The sequence below is a fragment of the Argopecten irradians genome, chromosome 8, assembly GCF_041381155.1.
Source record: "Argopecten irradians isolate NY chromosome 8, Ai_NY, whole genome shotgun sequence".
In the NCBI taxonomy this organism is placed as follows: domain Eukaryota; kingdom Metazoa; phylum Mollusca; class Bivalvia; order Pectinida; family Pectinidae; genus Argopecten; species Argopecten irradians.
In genome coordinates, this window is record NC_091141.1 from 36,876,931 (window position 1) to 36,899,545 (window position 22,615).

The 22,615-nt window shown below is 34.7% G+C and overlaps 1 protein-coding gene across 1 annotated transcript in view; it reads right to left on the reverse strand.

The window, feature by feature from the left end:
• Positions 1 to 18,655, reverse strand: part of LOC138330258 (uncharacterized) — a 44,864-nt gene extending 26,209 nt beyond the window's left edge. The window contains exon 1 of the mRNA XM_069277739.1: positions 18,116 to 18,655. Within this exon, the coding sequence (XP_069133840.1) occupies positions 18,116 to 18,203 (88 nt within the window). The 5' untranslated portion in view covers positions 18,204 to 18,655. The remainder of the gene's footprint in view (positions 1 to 18,115) is intronic.
• Positions 18,656 to 22,615: the final 3,960 nt, after the last annotated feature.

Sequence of the window (22,615 nt, forward strand, 5' to 3'; positions counted from 1 at the left end):
ACTGTTGTTGATTATTAACGACTACAACGTTATATTTATTTTCTTGCGCTTTATTTAAATTAATACTATATTCATCACTACGTTAAAAACTAAATGAGAACGGATGGCATTTAAATGCAGCATACGCCAGCTTTTTGTACTCCTTTAAGATATTTGGCCGGTTATGATTTTTTAAAGTTCTTGGAATGATTGCTAACAATTTAAACAATATTTCATACAGGAAGTTATGGTCTTATAATTATTGACGGAACGCAGGTCTAACGTTCTTATTTGTTAGAAAATATCACTGGCAGAGCAACAGAAAAGGAACAACTTCTGGCCACTGTCACGTGAAACAGACAGACATTAAGTGGTATCGACATGCACGTTAGAGCGCGCGTGACATGTTCACGATAAGGCTTGTTTGGCCCATAAAATCCCGGCGATACATTTTATAGTGCTTCGGTGTTCAGAGGAAAGCGGTGGTCCACTAATGCAATCTGACATACGTTGTTTTGAGTCTTTTGGGAATGAAAAAATGGCGTGTATCGAAACAGAATTCTTTAAGATGTGTATTTATAAACAAAAGACAGGGATAGGCGACTTCGATAATGGAATAATGATGTACGTTATGTAATACCAATTTTGTCCAGACGCTTAAGTGATTGGAACATTTTATAGTCTATAATTGCACGCACGCGTCCAGTTCTACCATAAGGATAAGAATCACACTATATATGTGACGGATATCTGTTAGATTCGCTCGCTGTGTCTTTTATAATATTATTTTATTGCATATATTGTATATTGTGTCCTTTTTAATATAATGGATGTAATTCCTCGATGATGTCAATCACAATGTACGGTAAACTTTAACATTAGGCAATACGGAATTCTCAACTTTGCCAGATAAGATGTGATATCAAGGACATGTTTAATTACTGTTAGCTAATTGAGCGGAAGTGATATCTGACGAGCACATTGATACATTGATGGAAGTTTCGTGATTATAGTGATAATAAATTTATTGTGACGCAATGAATCCTTGGTAGAATTTTACACGGAATTATTGTTTGTTTGTTTGATTTATTAACGCCCTATTAACAGCTATGGTCATGTAAGGACGGCCTCCCATGTATGCAGTGTGTTGCGTGTATGTTGTGCGAGGTGAGTGCACTGGGAGACTGCACTATGTTCGTGTTGTGTCTTCTTGTATAGTGGAACTGTTGCCCTTTTTAAAGTGCTATATCACTGAAGCATGCCGCCGAAGACACCAAGCAACACACCCCAACCGGTCATATTATACTGACAACAGGCAAACCAGTCGTCCCACTCCCTGTATGCTGAACGCTAAGCAGGAGCAGAAACTACCACTTTTATAGACTTTGGTGTGTCTCGGCCAGGGGACAGAACCCAGAACCTTCCTCACAGGGGCGGAATTAACATGGTTTGCTTAGGCCTTGCGTGTTTCTGATGACACTTTTTGCTGGAGGTATATTGTGAATAGATGAGATGAAACATAAAACTAAAACCTACTAAAGTAACCAGATCGGATTGACTGACCGATTGCATTATGCTACCGATGAAATTTTGTAAAATGACATTAAAGTATGGACGTTGTCATTGCACTAAATGATTAGACTGAATGATTAGGCCGCATTGACACCAATTTAATTTTGCAGGCCAACAAATTTATGGAATGTCTCGCATTATCGCCATTTACTCTCTTAAATGACTAATAACCCTCTTCTAAAATATTTTCAAATCTTCGGAATCACATACATGACTTTCTGATTTTTAAAATGTTAATGACAGTTGCTTAAACTGGGTTGAATTATCAAATAGTGTTTTTCTGACGTTCTCAAATGATGCAAACGAAATGTATAGATTTCTTTGCACCTTTTGATAGCTAAAGGTGATTGCAACGACTTAAGGGACTAAAAACTTGTAGCACCACTCCTGAAGGCAAATGATGACCTAGTTCATTTCTTTTAATATTCTCATTGTCTTTTCTAATCGAATAACCATTATTTCGTTTTCTTAATTATTCTCAGTTATCGTTTTCTTCCCAACGGACTATCATTTCTCAGTCTTAATTATCTTCGCTGCATTTCATCATAGATATATATTTTTTCTCTCTTTTTCATCAAGTCATCAGGTTTTGGCTCCCTGCAATTGCCCGACATGATAATAGTATTGGTTAATCCACGATACATATCTCTTTGAAATGATACGATTTAACATCCTCTGCAGTCATGTATGGACGTCCTCCCATGAATGTGGTATGTGTGAAGCATGTGGCGCGTGATTTGGGAGACAGTGGTAAATTCATATTGTGTTTTCTTATATAGTTGAACTTCACTGAAGCATGCCTCCGAAGACACTAAGAATGAAGTAAGACACCTCATCCTTTGCTTGTATGAATAAATGTCCTATTAAAAGCCAGGGTCGTAAGCCTTGTAAGGCTTACTTCCCATGTATGCGGTATGTAGTGTGTATGATTTTCTGCTCCTATTCAGCGCTCAGCATTAAGGGAGCGGGACGACTGGTACGCCCGTTGTCACCAACACCCCTGGGTCGGGGTTGTTGCGTGGTATCCTCGGCGACAGGAGCATAAACTATCACTTTTATAGAGTTTGGTGTGTCTCTGCCTGGGAACAGAACCAAAAGCCTACGTCACAGGATCGAGCGCTCAAATGAAGGCTAAAAAAGCGATCTGGTGTCGAGGAAAACGTTAGGAAGAAGAAAGTAAGTTAAGAAAAAAATGTCCTAAATTAGGTCGCTTTTTACGAACATGCAATAGAGACAGCAGGTATAATACTTAAGCCCTACCTGCAGGATGCCGTCGTTAAATGGCCCTGCTTGTTCATTGAACGATAATATTACAAATTAAACGGTCTTCCCCTTTTTATAAAACGTCCAGATGGGAGGGTACAATAGTTTGTGTTTAATTTTGTCAGGAACCGGGAAGAGGAACCTTAAAAAAGTCTAAAACTCGGAGGATTCAACCCTGTGCATGCCAAAGATTATAAGCGTTCCAGAACCACTCCCTAAAGAGTATCAAACTATCACATTTTTATCCGTTAAAGGAAATGTCACACTTAAATGTTGGTGTTTGAAAATCAAAATACACCTTTCGTGTTATATGTGGAACACCAGATAACTAAAGCAGGGAAAACAAGGTCGAAAAAGAAGTTATCTCAAACGCATCAATCACCGATGTGTATAAAGCTATTGTCTGCCACGGGATATGATGCTGGTATTATTCACACATATATTCCCCATCCATCATCTGTTCATATCATATCTGTATAGCACGGAAATCCGGTCATCACAACGGCAGCTATCCGATCTAACAGAGTCGCCTTGATAATCGCATAATTCCGACAACCCTCACATGTATTCACTTGTAAAACCGACATTTGTATTTGTGTTGTTTGTATCCTTCCATGCAACAATGCTCTGTTCAATGACACAACTAAACATTCGGTGTTTTCGGCGGCATGCTTCAGTGAGATAGCACTATAAAAAGTGCACGAGTTCCAATATCACAAAGAGACACAACATTAATATATCGCAGCCTCCCAAAACATAAGACAACCACACATCACATTACATTGCACACATCGGAGGCCGTTCTGAAGTGCGCTGGCTGTTAATAGGACGTGAATATATTTAATCAAATGACAATACATGGTAGTTACCCTTCCGTGATTTTCTGTAAAACCTGTTATTTGATGATTAACCTGTTCTATTTCAAATATTAGGTATATATCTATAAAATAACGATTGTTTATTGACAAAATAATTTGTTTGTTTGTTTTTGCACAAAACTGTTTGCTAATGCATTGTAAAATGCTATTTGGTCAATAATAATTATTTTCTTGCATAGACATTTTAGAAATCATACCATTTTTTTTAACAGATTTATTTTCCACATTTCAGTTTTTTAATTCCTAAAAAATTTCATTACTTTCAAAATAGCATGGTATTAAGGTATGATTTTTATTGTTTGTATATTCAAAGAATTTTGGCAAATATTTATACTAAATTCCTTTTTATTGACTTTTTTTGGGTGGTATACTTTACCTTAAAGTGAACAGTCGGGCAAGGATGGCTTAAGTCGGTAAAAATAATGTGAATGTATCCAGTATAATTTCTTATGAAATCGAAAAATAAAATCTCTCGTCAAAATCTGTCTGCGTACGAAGAAATTAATTTAAAGTATGGGAATTCTAAAACGTCCTCCAGGCTCAATATGTCCGTGGTTACATTTCCACGCAGCCTCGCTTTCAATGCTTTCAACTTTTCATTACTTTAATGGTCAGAACTGGGAAAATAAGCAGAACTTGACCGTCGTATTAATATGTGAGAACTTTTGGAAGGCCAATGAACGCATTTAGACTGGTTTTCTTTGTCCGACTATTCACTTTAAGGTGGATCCTTTTCTCTATATCAATAATACCGACACTACAACCAAATGGGACAGATTTATGTTCCAACTATGCTAAATATCTTATGTTTTGTACAACCCATTACGAGGCACTTACAAGGTTGATATCAGTAGACTTTACTACTGGCTATTAAGATTTATGTATGGATTAACAGGGAACGTAAAACTGCCACCTTGGCGTAGCTGGACTATATATCACATAGCGTGAGATGTCGTAAAGGCATTCATATCCTGAAAGTACTGGCTAATTGGGAGATCAATTCTTATTATATGCATTACAAGATATTGTCGCCTGTATATATTTATACTTTTTAGGATTTTTAGTGGTTATTCTTGCAAATGTGTCTAGTACTTTTAGTAATGTTTTTGTTAGTATAAACACGGTCCACACAGCGTTTTTATACCCCGATTCACAAAAAATAGTGACATCAATGTTTAAATGTCAAGGGGCGAACCAGTCGTCCTACTCCTTGTATGCCGAGCGCTAAGCAGGAGTAGACACTGCCACTTTATTTATTTATTTATTTATTTGGTGTGTCTAGGCCAGGGAACAGAAACGATAGTCTACAATTTTATCGCAAGTGTAAAACATCTGTTGTAAATTATAAATCGTGATCCAAGACAAAGCCTCCGATGTTTTTTGTAACAAAAATTAAAGTGTAACTGTTTGATTGATTAGTAACGTCCTTTTAACAGCAAGGGTCATGTAAGGGCGGCCTCCAATATGTGCGGTGTGTAGAACTATTAAATTCTTGGCAAAGATGACGGAACATTGTATGACAACATCTGTGATTGGCTAAAGTAAAAAATTTAATAAACTTGATACATTTGTATTTACATTTTTATTACCACGCCTCCGAGATTTGACACTAAAACGTTACATTGCAACATTTTCACTTCTTTATGAAATACAGCCTTCGTATATCATTTGAAATCCTCCTTCAACTGAAAAAAATAAACAAAATACCTGGGTTAACTGCTCTATGTAATACAACATGTAAGACGTAATCATCAAGTTGCCCTTGTAACTCGTGAAATACCTCAAATACTATATCCTGTAGCAAACAGATTGCTATGTATCGGATAATGTTTAAAAGCCAGATAAATATAGATAGCGGTAGGGGGCATCCTTGTGGTAAAATGAGTGTGCCTCATCATATTCTAGGGCGTTAAAACGCTCACAGCGGTAGATCTATAATGGTGTGCCAATATTATTTAAGGATAAACTTGAATAGATTTTTTTATGTTATGGAGATATAAAACAAAAATCTAAGTGTACTCTAAATAAAACGCGAAGCGGTTCATGATGAGAATACACTCAGATTTGTGTGTTATATCTCCATAACCTAAAAAATCTATTCAAATTAATCCTTATAATTCAATTTACTAAAGATAATCTCTTCAATACTCAAAATTCATTTTGGGACTCTTTTGTCTACGAAATCATGATGCCTTCATTTCAGCCAATCAGAAGCAACGTAATAAACGGAGACGATATTTTTCCTTTATGGGCTGATTAAGTAAGTTTTTAAACTAATGAAAATGCTCGTAACAAGCAAAATTTAATTATTTTCTATCAAGGATTTTTCGTCTTAGGTTTTCATGCGTTTTATGTTTTTGCTATTAAGTGTCTTCATTGTCTTCGTGTTTGAATTTATGGGTATAATTAATCAGAAGATAAACACAACTACCTTTAACCTTGTTATTAAGAATATTATGCATCCCATGTACGAGTGTATGTTGCGTGTATGAAGTTGTGGTGCGCGTTTTGGAAGACTGCGATATATTCGTGTTGTGTCGTCTTGTATAGTGGAAGTCTTGCCCTTTTGCCCGCTTATACACAGGTCGTATTCGTCAAATAATCTGTAATAAGTCATGAATGTTCCTTACTGAACAATACACTTGATATCTGATTCTGCGAAATAAAAATACTCCGAAAGTCTGAAAACCTGAACTGAACCTCAGTGCTATGCTATTAAGAGACATGCTTTTGAAGTTATGACCTTATCAAAAATACATGTATTCATCATATAAACATTGACAATAATTAGCCTAATAAACACAGTCTAAGCGGATATATCCTGTCGACGGAGCAATGATTACTACCGACACGATACTCATCAAACAATGAATGCACGTGAAATGAACCAATATCAATGCGGAATTGACGATAGCAGATCCATGAATAAGCAATATACATTTAGAATAGACATCTACAAGACATTGTGTGGCATCAATATTTGAAGCTGTAGGAGGTTGTGTATATTAACATCGTTATAAACGTGACAGAGACAAATGGTGTTTGACAACAATTCTGGAATAGTCGCAGACATCATGTTTCATATCATTATCCACTCATTGTGGAAAAAAATCAACTTCAATATAACATCAAATTGGTTGTATATATTGCATCATAAGGTTACTACTGATACGAGACATGTAGTGACGGCCTCCATGTATGCGGTGTGAGATGTGTGTTTTTGGGAGACTGCGGTATTTTGTAAATGAGATATGACCAATATCCCCATAGGTTGATTACAGCACCGGTATCACACATCCTCGAAAGTGATATTACCACAACGCAGACTCAAGAACCATAAAGTGAAATCACACACCCTCATAGTTTAGAAAATTTGCATTTCTCCTGGTTTTTTCTTGTTTCATATTTATATTAAGAATACAGTATTTAATTACACACCTTAGAAAACGTTTACTGGAAAACTAAAATGCTGTCTTAATTAAGAAAGGGAAACAACTCTGCCTTGTCAATCCATATCGCCAGCGATATCTCTATTGGGTCTTATTTACCGACTTTTGTATAGTTCGATTTCACAGATGTATTACATAATTCAGTATATATATATATATTACTTTTTCACTTGTACACGTTTAAAACGGCTCGGGAGAAATTTGGAAGCAGTAGTTTGATTGGTCATTTTGAAAGTACTTCAGAACGTGACCCCTAATGGGATGTAGTCAGATCCTTTATGGAATGAAATTAGAATAAGAATGTGGGCTTTAATCAGATTGATAAGTGCAGAACGACATCAATTGGATTGCCAAAGATATTTGATTTCTTCTCGTAAATAATGTACCATGACTATCATAATCCGTATTCTACAATATGGAAATGTTATCTGCCCAAGGAATGCAAAGGCACACGTTGGTCATTACAATAACATTATCGCTAATCGATTGCAGCAGCAACCTACCTCATTTGCATTACTGTACAAAGATAAACACTCATTTCAGGATTAGCAAATGAGGGCGGCGGGACATCATTAGCTGGACAGTCTTAAACCGAAACGACTTGGGCCAAGGTTCTGTCCTTAAGCTCATTACATAGTTTAGTATGGTATTTCAAGCAAGGATATGGTCTGTTTTCTGAGGAGGAATTCGGCATAGATTCCGACGATTGATCATTTGAAGATAATTCATCATTTGCGTCAGACAGTCAGCTGTTTGACATAATGGAAGTCTTAACACGTTAGTGATGAAAGTTCACAATTAGCCATTAACGGTAATTTGACAAGATAAACATTCTACTTCAGATTATACAGTAGTAGATCGTAGTTAATATTTCCAATAAACTGTACCATGATCGTTCAAAACCGACTGAACCATTTCCGTGGTTGATACTTGTGTATAAAAGTATGTATATCAGTGGTTGATACTTGTGTATTAAAGTATGCATATCCGTAATTGATACTTGTGTACTGAAGCATGTATTTCCGAGGTTGATACTTGTGTGTTAAAGTATGTACTTCCGTGGCTGATACTTGTGCACTGAAGCATGTATTTCCTTGGTTGATACTTGTGTATAAAGCATTGTTTCCTTGGTTGATACTTATGTATAAATCATTGTTCCCTTGGTTGATACTTGTGTATTAAAGCATGTATTTCCATGGTTGATACTTGTGTATAAAGCATGTATTTCCTGGTTGATACTTGTGCACTGAAGCATGTATTTCCGTGGTTGATACTTGTGTATAAAGCATTATTTTCTTGGTTGATACTTGTGTATAAAGGATGTATTTTCTGGTTGCTTGTGTAGAAAGAATGTATTTCCGTGGTCGATACTTGTGCATCAAAGCATATATTTCCTGGTGAATAAGTGTCGTGTATTAAAGCATGGATATCTGTTGTTTGTGCCTGTGTAATCTAGAATGTATCATGATAGATGTTTTAAAATGTACTAATAAAATAATCATTTTATCATCACATAGCCGTTTGAAACATACATCCACAATAATTCATTTGAATTGTGTAAAAATCACAACAACAAAAAACAGGAATAATATTTCAAACTACACCACGAACATACCATCCTGTTTGTCTTACATACAGTTCTTTCCGCTTTATTAGTAACACTTAAAGTGCTCGATGTTCGCTCCATTAACACTGTTTAGTACCAAACAACACATATCAGCTTTACGTGAAGGATTTTAAGAGAGAAATCATGCAACGGGTTTCCGTTTTAAAGGTTGAACATTTGCGTATGTTACAAGAATAATCATTATGTGTATCTGCCATTACTTGTTGCATTTCTTTACAGAATACCCATTCAAACACATGTGTTTCATTATCATTCATCCGTAAACACGTGCTTTCATTTATACATTAAATGTCCGTAACCCAAAAGTAAGATGAAATTATTTATTGGCATGTTAAAACACGTTGCACCTTGATATGTTAAACAAGTATAAATATAGCACACATTCTTGTCTTCATTTAACGTAGCTTGTCTTTCCCGTAGTTTAACATTGTTCTCCAACTTCACTGTTATGTTATGCGTTGCGTATTTGAAAGTATGCTATCTGCAATTTTTTTTAGGTTCAAATTAAATTTTATTCACAAAGAAATCATAATATTACATAACATCTAGTGTCCTCACACAGGAGGAGATTCATTCAACACCCAATCATATAAACTATTTTCACTCAAACTTGTCTACTTAACATACTATTTTAACCTTACCGTTTCTATATATATATATATATATCATTTTATACTCCGTATACACACACACATCTATAGATATATGGTAGTACCTCTCAACTACAGGAAGATTCCGGACAAAATATATGGCTGATGAGATGTGCCTCACCTTACCTATTACTTTCGTCCTCCCGTAGTGAGAGTTAGCTAAACTTTAAGAGAAAAAGATAATTTCATTTTACAAAACACCTATATACTGAAAAAAACCCGTTTTATTTTCTCTCTAATTCCGGACTTGTTCTCCCTTTCCGATTCCGTTAATTATTTATTTATGTGTGTTTCCGGCTTTTGTATTTTGGCCAAGTAAACTTCGGTAAATACCTTCGTTTTACATTTGTTTTGCTTTATCGGTATGCTTGTGCTCTTTGATTGTGACCAAGTAATAATAAAGTTCTTAATTTTGATATTTATGTACATAACATGATTTACGCTATCTGCATATTCGTGTTGCGTTTTCATAGCAACACTGGAAATTCTGCCCTTTTTATAGTACTATCTCACTGCAGCATACTAATTAAGACATCGAACACCACTTACTTTCAGATCTCAATATACCGACAACGTGCAAACCAGTACCATTCCTTTTGTTTCGAGCCCTCGTTGTAATACATATTTCGATGTTTTCCAATTGGATTGTTCAAAATAAGAAGCAATAACATGAAAAGCAGAATGTTTATTGGTTTCGCTCCTACAATGCATTAAATGTCTTTTGTAATCGACAACCTGCTATATATTGTATTGATGAATGACCATAGCTTATTCTTATAATTGAATGGATAACGCAGTCGGTTTAATATACGATTGCGAAAATCCTATCTGTTTTCTGAAATCACGTATAGCATATAACTTAACTGTACTGATATCGTTTGAATAAAGTTCTTTCACAATAAAAGTAGATATATTCCTGATTGAATATTGATCGAAAACATCGCCAGCATTTGTTGACAATATTTCATGTTTTTGATATAGAGAAAATTTATATCACTGTTTTTTATCTGTTCTTTAAATAAATTGTTTTTCTGTCTCTACAGAAGATGTGATAAAGACATGTCTGGCCTATCGTCCTAATATGGAGTTATAGAAATCCTCAGGTCAACGGTCTGTATGCTGCAGCAATGTCTCGTGCACTCTATTGTCTCGTAAGCTATACGTTTTATCTATAAAGTAATATGATCCATACGCGGCAAGCGGCATAATATAATGGATGGATACAGATAAACTTGCCTTAGTGACCATATTTTGTATACAGACCACCAAGGTCCAAAATGACCAATTTAAACGCAATTCAACCTTTGTATAAAGACCACATGACTATAAAGACCATTTTTTCCGCTGCCTCTAGTGTGGTCTTTATAGAAATGGTTGACTGCATTTACATCTGATATCTCATTAAACCAATTTTCATATGGCATTAAACACGTTGTTGATTATCATTTTGTCAAAATGTTTTTATTTATCTCGGTGAGTTTTTATTCACATGTCAAAATTTGCACTTATTGGCATATTCATTTTATTAGCGCAGAATAAATGAAAGCAAAATAGCCGAACGTTTCCGCGCCGCGAATAATTCCATTTTTACAGTATATACAAATGGCGTTGAAGAATACGATGTTGCAGGTGAATGTGTTGCAGTAGAGGTATTCGTGCTGCTATCGTACAAGTAAATCGTTTTTGTAGTGAATAACAGCTATATTTCGTGACAAAATTGCATGCTTCTAAAGCGCACGGATACCATTTGATAAGGTTTCGTCCTTATCATTATAAGATATGTATTATCACTCTAGGCAAAACAGGAAACACTGCAAATTCACAACAATTATAATTGCTTCAGGACGCCATCTAGTCACATCAATTCTTTAAGTTCAATTCGTTGTACCCATTCCTGTGATTAAACCATTTAGGCGACAAAAACAATGTTATTTCAAACAGAAAACAAATGCATTAACTTCAAAGTCATATTTTTTCTTTTGTTTCTTTTGAAATGAAATTTTAAGGTCTCGTTTTTTGAAAACATAATTTTGTTCCAAAGAAAGTTAATCATAATCATGCGCAATTATTCTTTCACGGGCAATTTTTCAATAAAGTAATTTCAAGCACAGAGAGAACGGTGGAAGCGAATAATATAATTATGAAGTCACTACTTTAAGTAAAACCCGGAGGAACTCCATTACATATTAATCATTGACTAGTATGAAATGACTAGAGATCCATACCTCAATTAATTAAGAACATTTTCCAAACAGGATGTTTTGGTTCGATATCAGAGCCAAAATTATTTTGTTTTAGATTTTTAGCAACATGTAAAGAGTTTATTTAACTTATTATTGAGACAATTTCCTAAATTAAATGTTAATGAAACATCAATTTTGTTTCCCAACAATAATGGAATTGCATTGAATATCATTTACGCTTTTAGTCACGGAATTGTCTCAGTGACATGCAAAAATGACTGAAACATATATGCTGCTAATGCAGAAACAGATCATTTATGAGACGAGTTTTCCATGCGATAAGTGTATCTTACATTCATTTATTTATTAATTAACTCTGGTTGGTTGGTTACGTAATCCTAAGTTTTGTTCGATTAACGTCCTATTAACAGCCAGGGTCATAATTATATAAGGACAGCCTCCCATATTCGCGATGTGTTGCGTTTGTTAAGTGCGTGATGCGGGTTTCTGTGAGACTGCGGTATATTTGTGTTATGTCTTTTTGCAAAAGAGAGGTCTTTCCTTTTTTGTAGTGCTATCTCACTGAAGCGCCGAAGCCACCAAACAAGCACTACCCACCTGGTTACTATAATGTGATATGTCCTTGATAATAATACAAACACATTATGCTTATTATCTCAAAAGGATAACAATTTTCGTTCAGAAAATCAGTGTCATCTACAAAACGGTTTTGGTAAATAAAAATCACGAAAAAGGTATTGATATACGAGATATCTTTTTTTAAAGACAGTACTTCCTGGAAATATAACCTGTTACAAACAGTAATCTTCAGGTATTACCTCAGCATGTGCCTGCTGACATTATTTCATGACGATATACCACTATTTTTTTCATTTGGCTTTTATCTTCTAAATGTTTTTTTCCTTCCTTACGTCTCCCTTGACACCGACTTATATTTTGGCCTTCAGTTGAATGTTTACATGCCCTCTTCCGTGTGCACGGGAACGACACACTAGTGTCTATAAAACCGTAGTTGCTATTTCTGTTTAGTGTTCAGCTTAGAAGTCAAAATAAATATTTCCCTGTGAATTCGGATTGTATTTTGTCGATAGTTTTCGTCTGGTGTCAAAGCAAGTATTGAGTAAGCTAGGATTTAAAGTTTATACAAACTGCATCAGACAACAAGCCATGACCACCATTTAAAACCAGATTGCAAATTCACTGGCTCCAACGAGGCTCTTTATCATTTATGACATGGGAAGGTACATTTGTATCGATTAATTTGGAATATATTAAGTAGGGTTTACTTGAAAGATTTCAATTATGTTTAACGGCCGCTAAAACAGTTTGATTTTTATTTCCATTAGTAGTAGATATGTATGTCTAAGTTTAAAGCAGAATGAACCATGTGCATCACTTACTAATACCACACATGTAGACATTTTATGAGTAGCTGACAGAAACCAACGATACTAAATTAAGTATAGCGTGTCTTTTTCATACGAATTATATTTTGCTTCTCCCGAAGCTTCCATTTTACTGGAAATTAAAGTTGCATAGCAATGAGAGTATTTGACAAAATCTTGAGTGTAAGATAATCCGATGAATAAAAACTAATAATTTTGTCGTTGTGTTAAAGTATACTCTTTAGTTTATAGTTTCTGCTCTGGCTTAGCGATCATTATTAAAGTAGTGGGACGACTGGTTCGTCAGTTGTCAGTATATTGTGTTGCATGGTGTCTTCAGCTGCATCGTTCAGTGATGTAGCACTGTATAAAGGGCGAGTGTTCCACTATACAAGAAGACACAACACGAATACACTACAGTCTCCCGAAACACTAATCACGCACTTCACACACGCAAGACAACATATACACGAGAGACCGTCCTTACATCACCCTGGCTGTTAAGACGTAATTATATTAAACCAAACCAAATCATGTTGTAAAAGATTATGGAGTTCGCCTACATTTTGGCGACGTAATTTTTCTTCCCAGCCGGATCGCTGCTGATAGATCGATTCTACCACAAATAAAATAAACATAATATATTTCATATTTCCAGTCAACTCAGTCGTTTAAAATAATTTTGTTTAATGAACTAGTCAATATTTTCAAAGCATAGGTGATTTCATTCAAGTTTCAAAAATAGTACACTTTCAAATAATGGTATGTGTCGGGTACTCATAGTTCCACTACACAAGAAGACACAACACGAATATACCGCAGTCTCCCAAAACACGCACCTCGCACTACATACACGCAATATACCGCTTAAATGGGAGGCCGTCCTTACATGACCCTAGCTGTTGATTGACGTTAATTGAATCAAACAAACAAACAATTTGCATCGGGCTTTAACAAGAAAAAGTTCGGTTCCGGATATTATGTTCGTCAGTTTCTTTCGTTATTTAATTTTTTAATCAAATAAATGAAACTAAACTTCCATTTTTGCAAGACCACTGGAATGAATAAAAGGAATTTACCAGTTACTCAAAAGTACCCACTTACCCAACTCTCTATTTCTTGTATGGCGTCCGTTGTGTTATTTGTGCAGCTGATGTGTATGAAATTTTAACGTTGTGGTGTATCATGCGGCAATCACAGAGAGTTTTGCTGTGTTGGTTTGTGCTATTCCGGGAGAACAAGATTGGAGTAAAATGTCCGATCAACTGATTTCTTGGCTCATTTCCATGATAAAGTAATACAAACTGATTTGCTGAGAGTATATTTGGGTGATGTTGTGTCCCCACTGATCAAAATATGTTTATTATCATCTTATATACAACTACTCTAATTTGCCAAAAGTATTACTATTAAATGTATTCAATATCTGTTGTGTTATTGTGGCTATTTAATAAGTCATTTGGGCAATGCTAACACAGAAATGATACAATTTGAGAACTGGAGAATTACTTATGGGTTGTATGGATCTGATGGTTTTTGTTTTAAGGTCTTTATCACAAACATGATCCTCGTTGCCAATCGCAATTAGCCTACCCATTATAATGATTTGGTATACATGCGAGAAATTAACGAATGGGAAATACAATAACTCTGTACACGCTATGATCTAAATTTTAATTTTAGTTTCGTTAATTTCAAACTTATATTAACTCATATTTCACCAAGTGCATGTTGGTCATTTTTCTTGTAAACAAAGCTATGTGTTAACGCGGTAACGTGAATTTTCTTCGGAGGATTATCCCCCCCCCCCCGCAATGAAGTTCAGAATATATACATGTACAGGAGTCGGGTTGTCCGCCTGTCTGGCTGTGGATACAACTGTGTCCGGCGAACTCCTCCTAAACTACTAGACAGATTTTCATTGAAATTTTGTTAAAAAAACGATGACATAAAAAGCGAAATTGAGTAAACTATATAAGCCTCCGCAATGTCACCTGTAAATGGAGTTATTACAAAATTTGTGCAGCGGGGGTATTAGTCGTCCACTCTGGCGACAGTTCTAGTCTCGTGTTGTACAGATGCACAAACAATAACTTTACACTAAGAAAAACGTAAAGTGTGACAAACATTTGATGAGGTTCCATGCTAACATTTTAATAATTGCTCATTTTTATCCTGTTTGTGATATTACGTTACTTCTGAGTAAACACATTTTCTATGATGAAGTGTGAATGTGGAGTATATTTAAAAAAAACATTTTTCGAAAGCACCTGTATAAAAGATTATGTGCTTCTTCAATGCAGAACTTCTGAGAACTTTTCACAAGAAATGTCACAACCACTGCAATATATGTCTTTCACATAACCACAAATACATTTTCTGATTATTAAAGTTCCACTTATACTAGCCTTTTGATAGTTGCTTAGTTGTTTGGGCTTAACGTCCTATTAGCAGAAAAGGTCATTGAAGGTTTGGATTATCGTCCGTTCATTACAGCTAGAACAATGTAAAAACGGCATCCCTGTTTGTAAATGTATAGTCCTGTTGTGTATTATTGTAATAGAGGAACTCCTGCGACATCTTACACTCTATTCAATGTGTTGCGTATTTGAAAATTGCTATGTTTTGTGGAAGCTGCGGTATATTTGAATTTTGTGTCTTTTTATAGTGTTATTTCACTGAAACATATTGGCAGAAATCAAAACAATATAATCGGGCACATTTTACTGACAATGATAACTGGTATTTAGGCTTTTAGTTCACATATATTTTTCAAATGTGAACATCAAAATACCTTAAAGGTAGGTTTCGCCCAATGAAATTTAAAGACTACGGAATTGAAATTTATCCTGTACATATATATAATCTTCAGATCATTTTTAATGCATACAGCGAACAATATGGGTGGTCAGTTGCATAGCTTGACCAGGAAAATACTCCTCTAAAAATAGAGCGAAGTCAAGGTATTGCTACATGCCATCTCTTAATTTCGTTTCATATAGATACTATAGGGTGCTACCGATTCCATTCCAATTTCCTCGTTTTTGTTGCCGATTCAGATACATTTTTTCTCACACGCTTTCGTTCAGCCATTTTATTTACTTTTAGTGCGTAACAATGCGCATGCGCGAAACTTCGCTATCGCAGCTTCATTTGCATACTATTCTGTCTGGCTGACAATCGAAATAAATCAAGGATTTCCTTCAATTTTGAATTCAAGACACACTTGTTCAATCACATACACATAAAGAAATTAAATTGAGATATTTTTGATACATTTTTTTTCATCTTTTCTTACGTTTATCGGATTTTACAATTAAATATTTATTTGGTTGGGCGAAACCTACCGTTAATCAATGATGTCTGTTTAAAATTAATTAATAGCAATTCAGGGGGAAACAATGAAGTTATATAAGAATGCTTTACATAAAAGACATTATTATTCGATTCACGATGTATGGAAACAAAACAAAATTAAGATGCTAGACTAAGTCGTTTTGTATAATCAAAATATAAATAGGATTCCTCGTCTCCAAAGTGACAGTAAAAAGATTGACCCTGATATCTCGAAACAAAAACATACTTACCGTAAGTCAAATTTTGCATTTCTAATAGAATCAAATTGACCAAAATCCGGTTGTGTTGCGTCGAGTGCAAGGATAAAATTGTAAACAAGCTTCCAGTAAGTATTGCAAGCTATACACGTGCCCTGCCGTCAATTAAATATTCTACTATATGGCAAGTTGTTAATTTTGCATAGTTATTGCATGGGGTTTTAACCAATTTTGTTAATGTGTTCTCAAGTTTGTGAAACAATCTATATTTAGTAACAGTGACTTTGAAGTCGACCTTTTGACCCCACATTTAATACCAAGCTGTGTTATCTCCTATGCTACCATTGTATGTATTTTGAACTAATTCCGTTGATGTGTTCTCAAGTTATCGTCTGGAAACTTGTTTTGTGAAAAAATCTAACTTTAGTCGCGTTGACCTTTTGACTCCAAAATTTGTGAAACAATCTATTGTAGAAAGAGTGAACTTAGTCGTTGATTTTTGAAAAAATAACAATCTAACGATGTTTTATAACACGAAAAGTTTTTGGCAAAAACATATTAAATATTCTACCATAAGTTAAATCATCAAGCTCTTTTGTTTATCACAGTTTGACAATAACTGCGTTTGGCGAATTCACGGATGTCTGTCAAGTCCAGTTGTGTTAATGACATCCAGACACCACCTGGCTTCTAAGAGTGTTGAGGAAAATGCTAAAATGTCATGTAACTCCTAATAAAAATTACTCAACACAATATACATGTATATTCATCGTAATATTTTCAAATGTATCCGTTGCAAGATTTTAACCGCATCAAAATTTTGATGTAAGGCCATAGTTGTTTTATGTTCTGTTTTCCGTCAACTTGTTTCTAGTTGTAGGTATTAGGTGCCATGAGTACAAAAAAAAACCACACTTGAATAATTTAGAAACGGAGGAAGAAAGACATGTGCAACAAAGAAATTCGTTCAAATACGTAAAATCTATTAAAAAACAAATCGTTCCTATGTTTATCAATTGGCCAATTATCAATTTGAACATCTCAAAAGTTTAAGACCTTTAGAGAAATGTTTATTTTCTATATTTGTCGCCATAATTATTAATTATCAAACACTCTAAAACTTCTTTTGCCTGCAAAGTTTGGTAAATTGTTCATTTCAATAACTTTCAAACATTAAACGAGCAACTATTATATATTCACACGACAGCGTAAACGATATCCGTGCGATTGATAACAACAGTAGTGCTGTTGTTTTCAGAAACGAAATTGATTGTGTTTTACAGGGAAATGGCAAGTATTAGTAACAAAAAACTTGTAAATAGTTTGATATGAAGACATTTCCTTTTATAAAACCAATGTCAAGTCGTGATATGTACAAGTTTTTGGGGAAAAGCTATGCTAAACAATTTACGTAAGCGAATGTCACCAATGCGGTATAGCCTAACTAAGCAATTACGTGTTCGAGTAAAGTCATCCACTTACCGCATTACGGTATAGTAAGATTTGATAAAAAGTCGTAAAGCAACATGGTCAGAAATGCAAAGTAATACTCACCAACTGTTACGGTCACCAAGAGGATGAATAGTTTCCAAAGGGTATGCACATGAATCCGGACCATGTCGTCGTGTCCGGATCTACACATTACTTAATACTCCACAATGAGCAAACACGCATACTCGATTTCACGAACAAACATAATTCCTATATCTTTAAGACATATTGATAATCAACTGTTTAGATATTTCATTAATCCATTTTTGATTTGAACTGCTTCTAAGTTGTGTACTGCGACAGCCCTGTCTAGAATGATTTTCACAGCAAAAGTTTATCACTATCGTTCAGTGCACGTGTACGTCATGTGAATGACACGTTCACAATACCTTCGGCGAGATGTCCATACTAACAGTTACGAGGCTACACAAGTAGTTTTATATAAAAGTTTCCCTAATAAAATGCGAGAGAATTATTGCGGCACGTCATTCAATTCACCATGAACATTTCTACAGTAAAGCTAGAATTACTATAATTATCAACGCCCAATACTCCGCTCCCTCTCATCAGCGCTAGCAGCTGTAGCAATAGTGTCTTGTGATGCTTGCTGGCAAACAGTTATAGTACCTATACACTTGATTAACAGTTTGCTACGTACGTACGCTTTTATGTCTATTTTCCGTCAATAACGTTATGGTTGCTGTTTTTGCTCTTACAGCTTTACGACAACTAAATGTTGTGCAACTCTTGCCAGTGATCAAAGTGAAATATGAAGTGAAAGCAGGTCTAAATTAGCACTAACATTAAGGTATCCGACCTAATATATATCTATATATATATATATATATATATATATATTGAGTGTATATAACTGTTCCGTAATATAAAGGATAGTGTTAGGATACAACACATCTAAATTTTACCCACACCATTACGGTAACCCAGCGCTATATGTCACTTTTTTCTCATCATCGCGATGATACAGTAGTTTAAAGTCGACTGTTGGGAGTAGCTCTCTGCTTGGATTTATAACACACATTCCCATAGATCTCCAATGTATTAACAATGGGATAAGATGTCTCCGAATGGAATTCTTTTTTTTAATGGTTGTCCAGTTCACGTGTCAATAAAAAGGTTTGACATGAACGCTTCCGTTCTTTGTTGAAATAAACAGCGATGACCTAAACAAGATATAAAATATCATAGGGGAAGTTATTTTGTGTGGTTTCAATATAAGTTATAGCAAGAATAAACGATTAAAGCTTAGTTTCTGTTCTGAAAACATATACATATTTATTGGGTAAAGCATCCGTGCTCTACCGAAAGCGAGAAGGTAAATATTGTTAATAAAATCATAGCCACAAGTTTCTTTAAAGGGACATGAACCTAAATAAACCATGTACAATTGTGTAAAATACATATTTAAGACGTGTCAGATATTGTGCAAATGTGTCAAATAAAAAAATAATAATGGAAATTCCATTATTCTGTATTTTGAACCGGCCCGGTCGAATTTCGTAACGATAGTATAGTAGTGGTGAACTTATTTAACTATTTAACTATCTAACTTATTTATACTAGTGACCTCCCACAATGCACTGCACAAATTAAATGAATGTAAACAAAATTGTGCGTCAAAAAACGTGGGTGAAGCGAACACAAACGAACAGTGTACGTCAAGAGTCAGTAACGTGCGCGATTTGGAAAGTAGGGAAATATAAATGGATCACTGAAATGCAAGAGACGGTAGCAACTCCCCACTTTATACTTGCGTGATGTACATATGTGCAATACGTCATTATGTAAATCATGTCAGCAAGTTTGTTGTTCATTTTAACCTCGCTTTCGGCCAGCTTTCGTTTTGTGTTCCAAATATAGAATTTGACGGTCTATTTTTATGATCTTTGAGGTAGGTATTCCCCACGTTTTCCTGTCGTTTTAGATAACCAATCATTGCATTAAAATATTCAATAAACATCTGAAAACCATATCTAAACATACAGAACAAATTATTTAAAAGTGTCCTTTTAAATGGGAAATTCGTTGTACATTGTATGACATAACACAAAAATTTATAAGCGTTAAAATATTATTTAGTGGACAAACAGACGAATTATAATCCCATTGTGAATTCGCATTGTGAATTGTAATGTTTTAATAAATAAAACCATACCATGATAAGTCCACAACAGTTTCTACATTTCTCGAAACTTCAAAGATACGATATGTTAATATTGTTATATTTTTGATAAATAACGCTTAAATCAAACCGAGGTTGATATCTAGGAAGAATTCTCGACGTAAATGCTTTGTTTGGTTCGGTTTATTATATTTACGTCTTAAAATTGTTCCAACATCCAGGGTCATGAAAGGACGAACTCCTGAATATGTGGTGTCTTGTGTGTATGAAGTACGTGGTGCTTGATTTGGGCGACTACAGTATTTTCATGTAGTGTCATTTTGTATAGTGGAAATTCTGCCCCTCTAATAGTGTTATATCACTGAAGCATGCAGTCGAATACAAATGCTATTTTACAATAAAGTTTACTAATATTGATATATCAGTTTTATAAAAACGACATCATATTTCCAAGGAAAAAATGAGTGTTTTTTTTGATATAATAAATTCAAAAAGGGTCAAATCCACGCTAAGAGCCATTAGCACAGCAGAGTTAAAACCATAGGAAAGAATGAGTCTTTACCGAGAACCAGCTGCCGTGGAGAACGCCATTAGAAATCGGAGGCGACGCCTGAATCCATTTGGCAAACAACATGCATGTTATCTTACGTCAACTCCGGGGAAACCGCATGTCAGTTACCAGATATTTTAAACAGAATTATAATCATTTATCGTCTTAATAGCTTCTGCCCTGTGATAATTAATGTTTTTTTTGCCTTTAAAATAATGCTTACGGAACGAATAAAGTTCGAAGAAGCCGCAACATTGCACCTGAGTTTGCCTTGTGAAGATTTGTAATGCTATTTAAGAAACAACTCGTCTCCTTGAAAAAGATAAAGATATTATTCATCTAAGCATGTTTGATAAAAATGTATCTTTCATGGCACACATTAATTGATGAGCACTGAATAATTCCGACTAAACAAGACTAACAGACGTATATCAATAATCAAACTCAAATATATGATATATTGAATATATCGTATGTTATATAGTGTGCAATGTTTTCTTGTAGTGGTTTCAAAGACCGAACAACTGCATTTGTTCTCTACATCTTAATAAAAATTATTTTGATTTTAAAGGAAAATTGTTATTTTCGTCAGATCAATTTAACATGATGCTATGTTTGTATTATTCTTTCAATGCTGAAATATTAACTATTTCTGTTTGAAAATAATTCCTGTGTCAATTCTCAAAATATGCAGTTACCTTAAATTAAAGATGCTCCATCGCCGACAGAGCATTAATGATATTCATCATTTGAATAAAACACGCACCTTGCACAACATACATGCAACACAAGGCAAACATGAGAGGCCGTCCCTACATGACCATAGCTGTTAATAGGACGTTAATTAATCAAACAAACAAACAAACAAACATTTGAACAATAATAAGTGTTTAATCGTGTATATATGTGCCTTATTAACACAAAAATAATATGAAATAATTTGTTTAGCCTTTAATGCATGCGCAATCAGTATTTCATTTCATAAAGAATATACTGCCATGGAATTTTTTCGGGATGCAATTAATGGTTTTTCATATTTTAACTTGAATTAAGATTAGAATCTCAAACTTTTCAATGGTGTAAAGTAAGTAACTTTTGTAACCAAAGAAAAATACTAAATCGTCTACTCCTGTTTTTGATAGTAAAAAAAACCATTTGTCAGCGGTGGAGCATCTTTAACGATTCCGACAGATCTATTATGGAAATCTAAAATTATTATACGAGGCTCTGGGGTTCCAAAAGTTAAGCATCCTTTGCTTTATTTAATATGAACTCATTGCTTGATCTAGGACTAGACCGACTACATGTATATATGCAATTACAAAACAAACAAAACAGGGTAATGGTATATGTTTTTTGGAATAGCCACTTTATGCACGAGTTAAAATGAAACATATTTCAAGAAAAATATATGTGTGCTACATTCAGATTCGATGATACTGTACGTTTTTCTTACATAAAGTCTGTTTAAGTAATTAACACCAATTGAAACTGATTTAATTTAGTTAACTTCAGAAGTTGAGGTAAGCGCGTAATAATAATTCGATCTAAGATTGGATTCTGGTACATGTAGAATCCCCCAAGTAACGTCTCAAGGCCTGATGTCAGGGGCAATCTCCATAGACACCTGCAGATGTTATAAATGTTGTCATCCGCTGAAACTCGGATTACGTTGGTGGTATATGTGGAGGCGAATATCTTAATACCACGTCAGTCTATAGCTGTAGAAAAATTGTCCTCATGGGAATATTCAGTCGTCACCAATTCTATGCCACACCTGTACTAATATATGTAGAAGCCAATAGGGACCGAATTATGTTACGTAAGAAGCGTAAATTAGCACGTACATCAAGTTCAAGTCAGAAAAACAAGA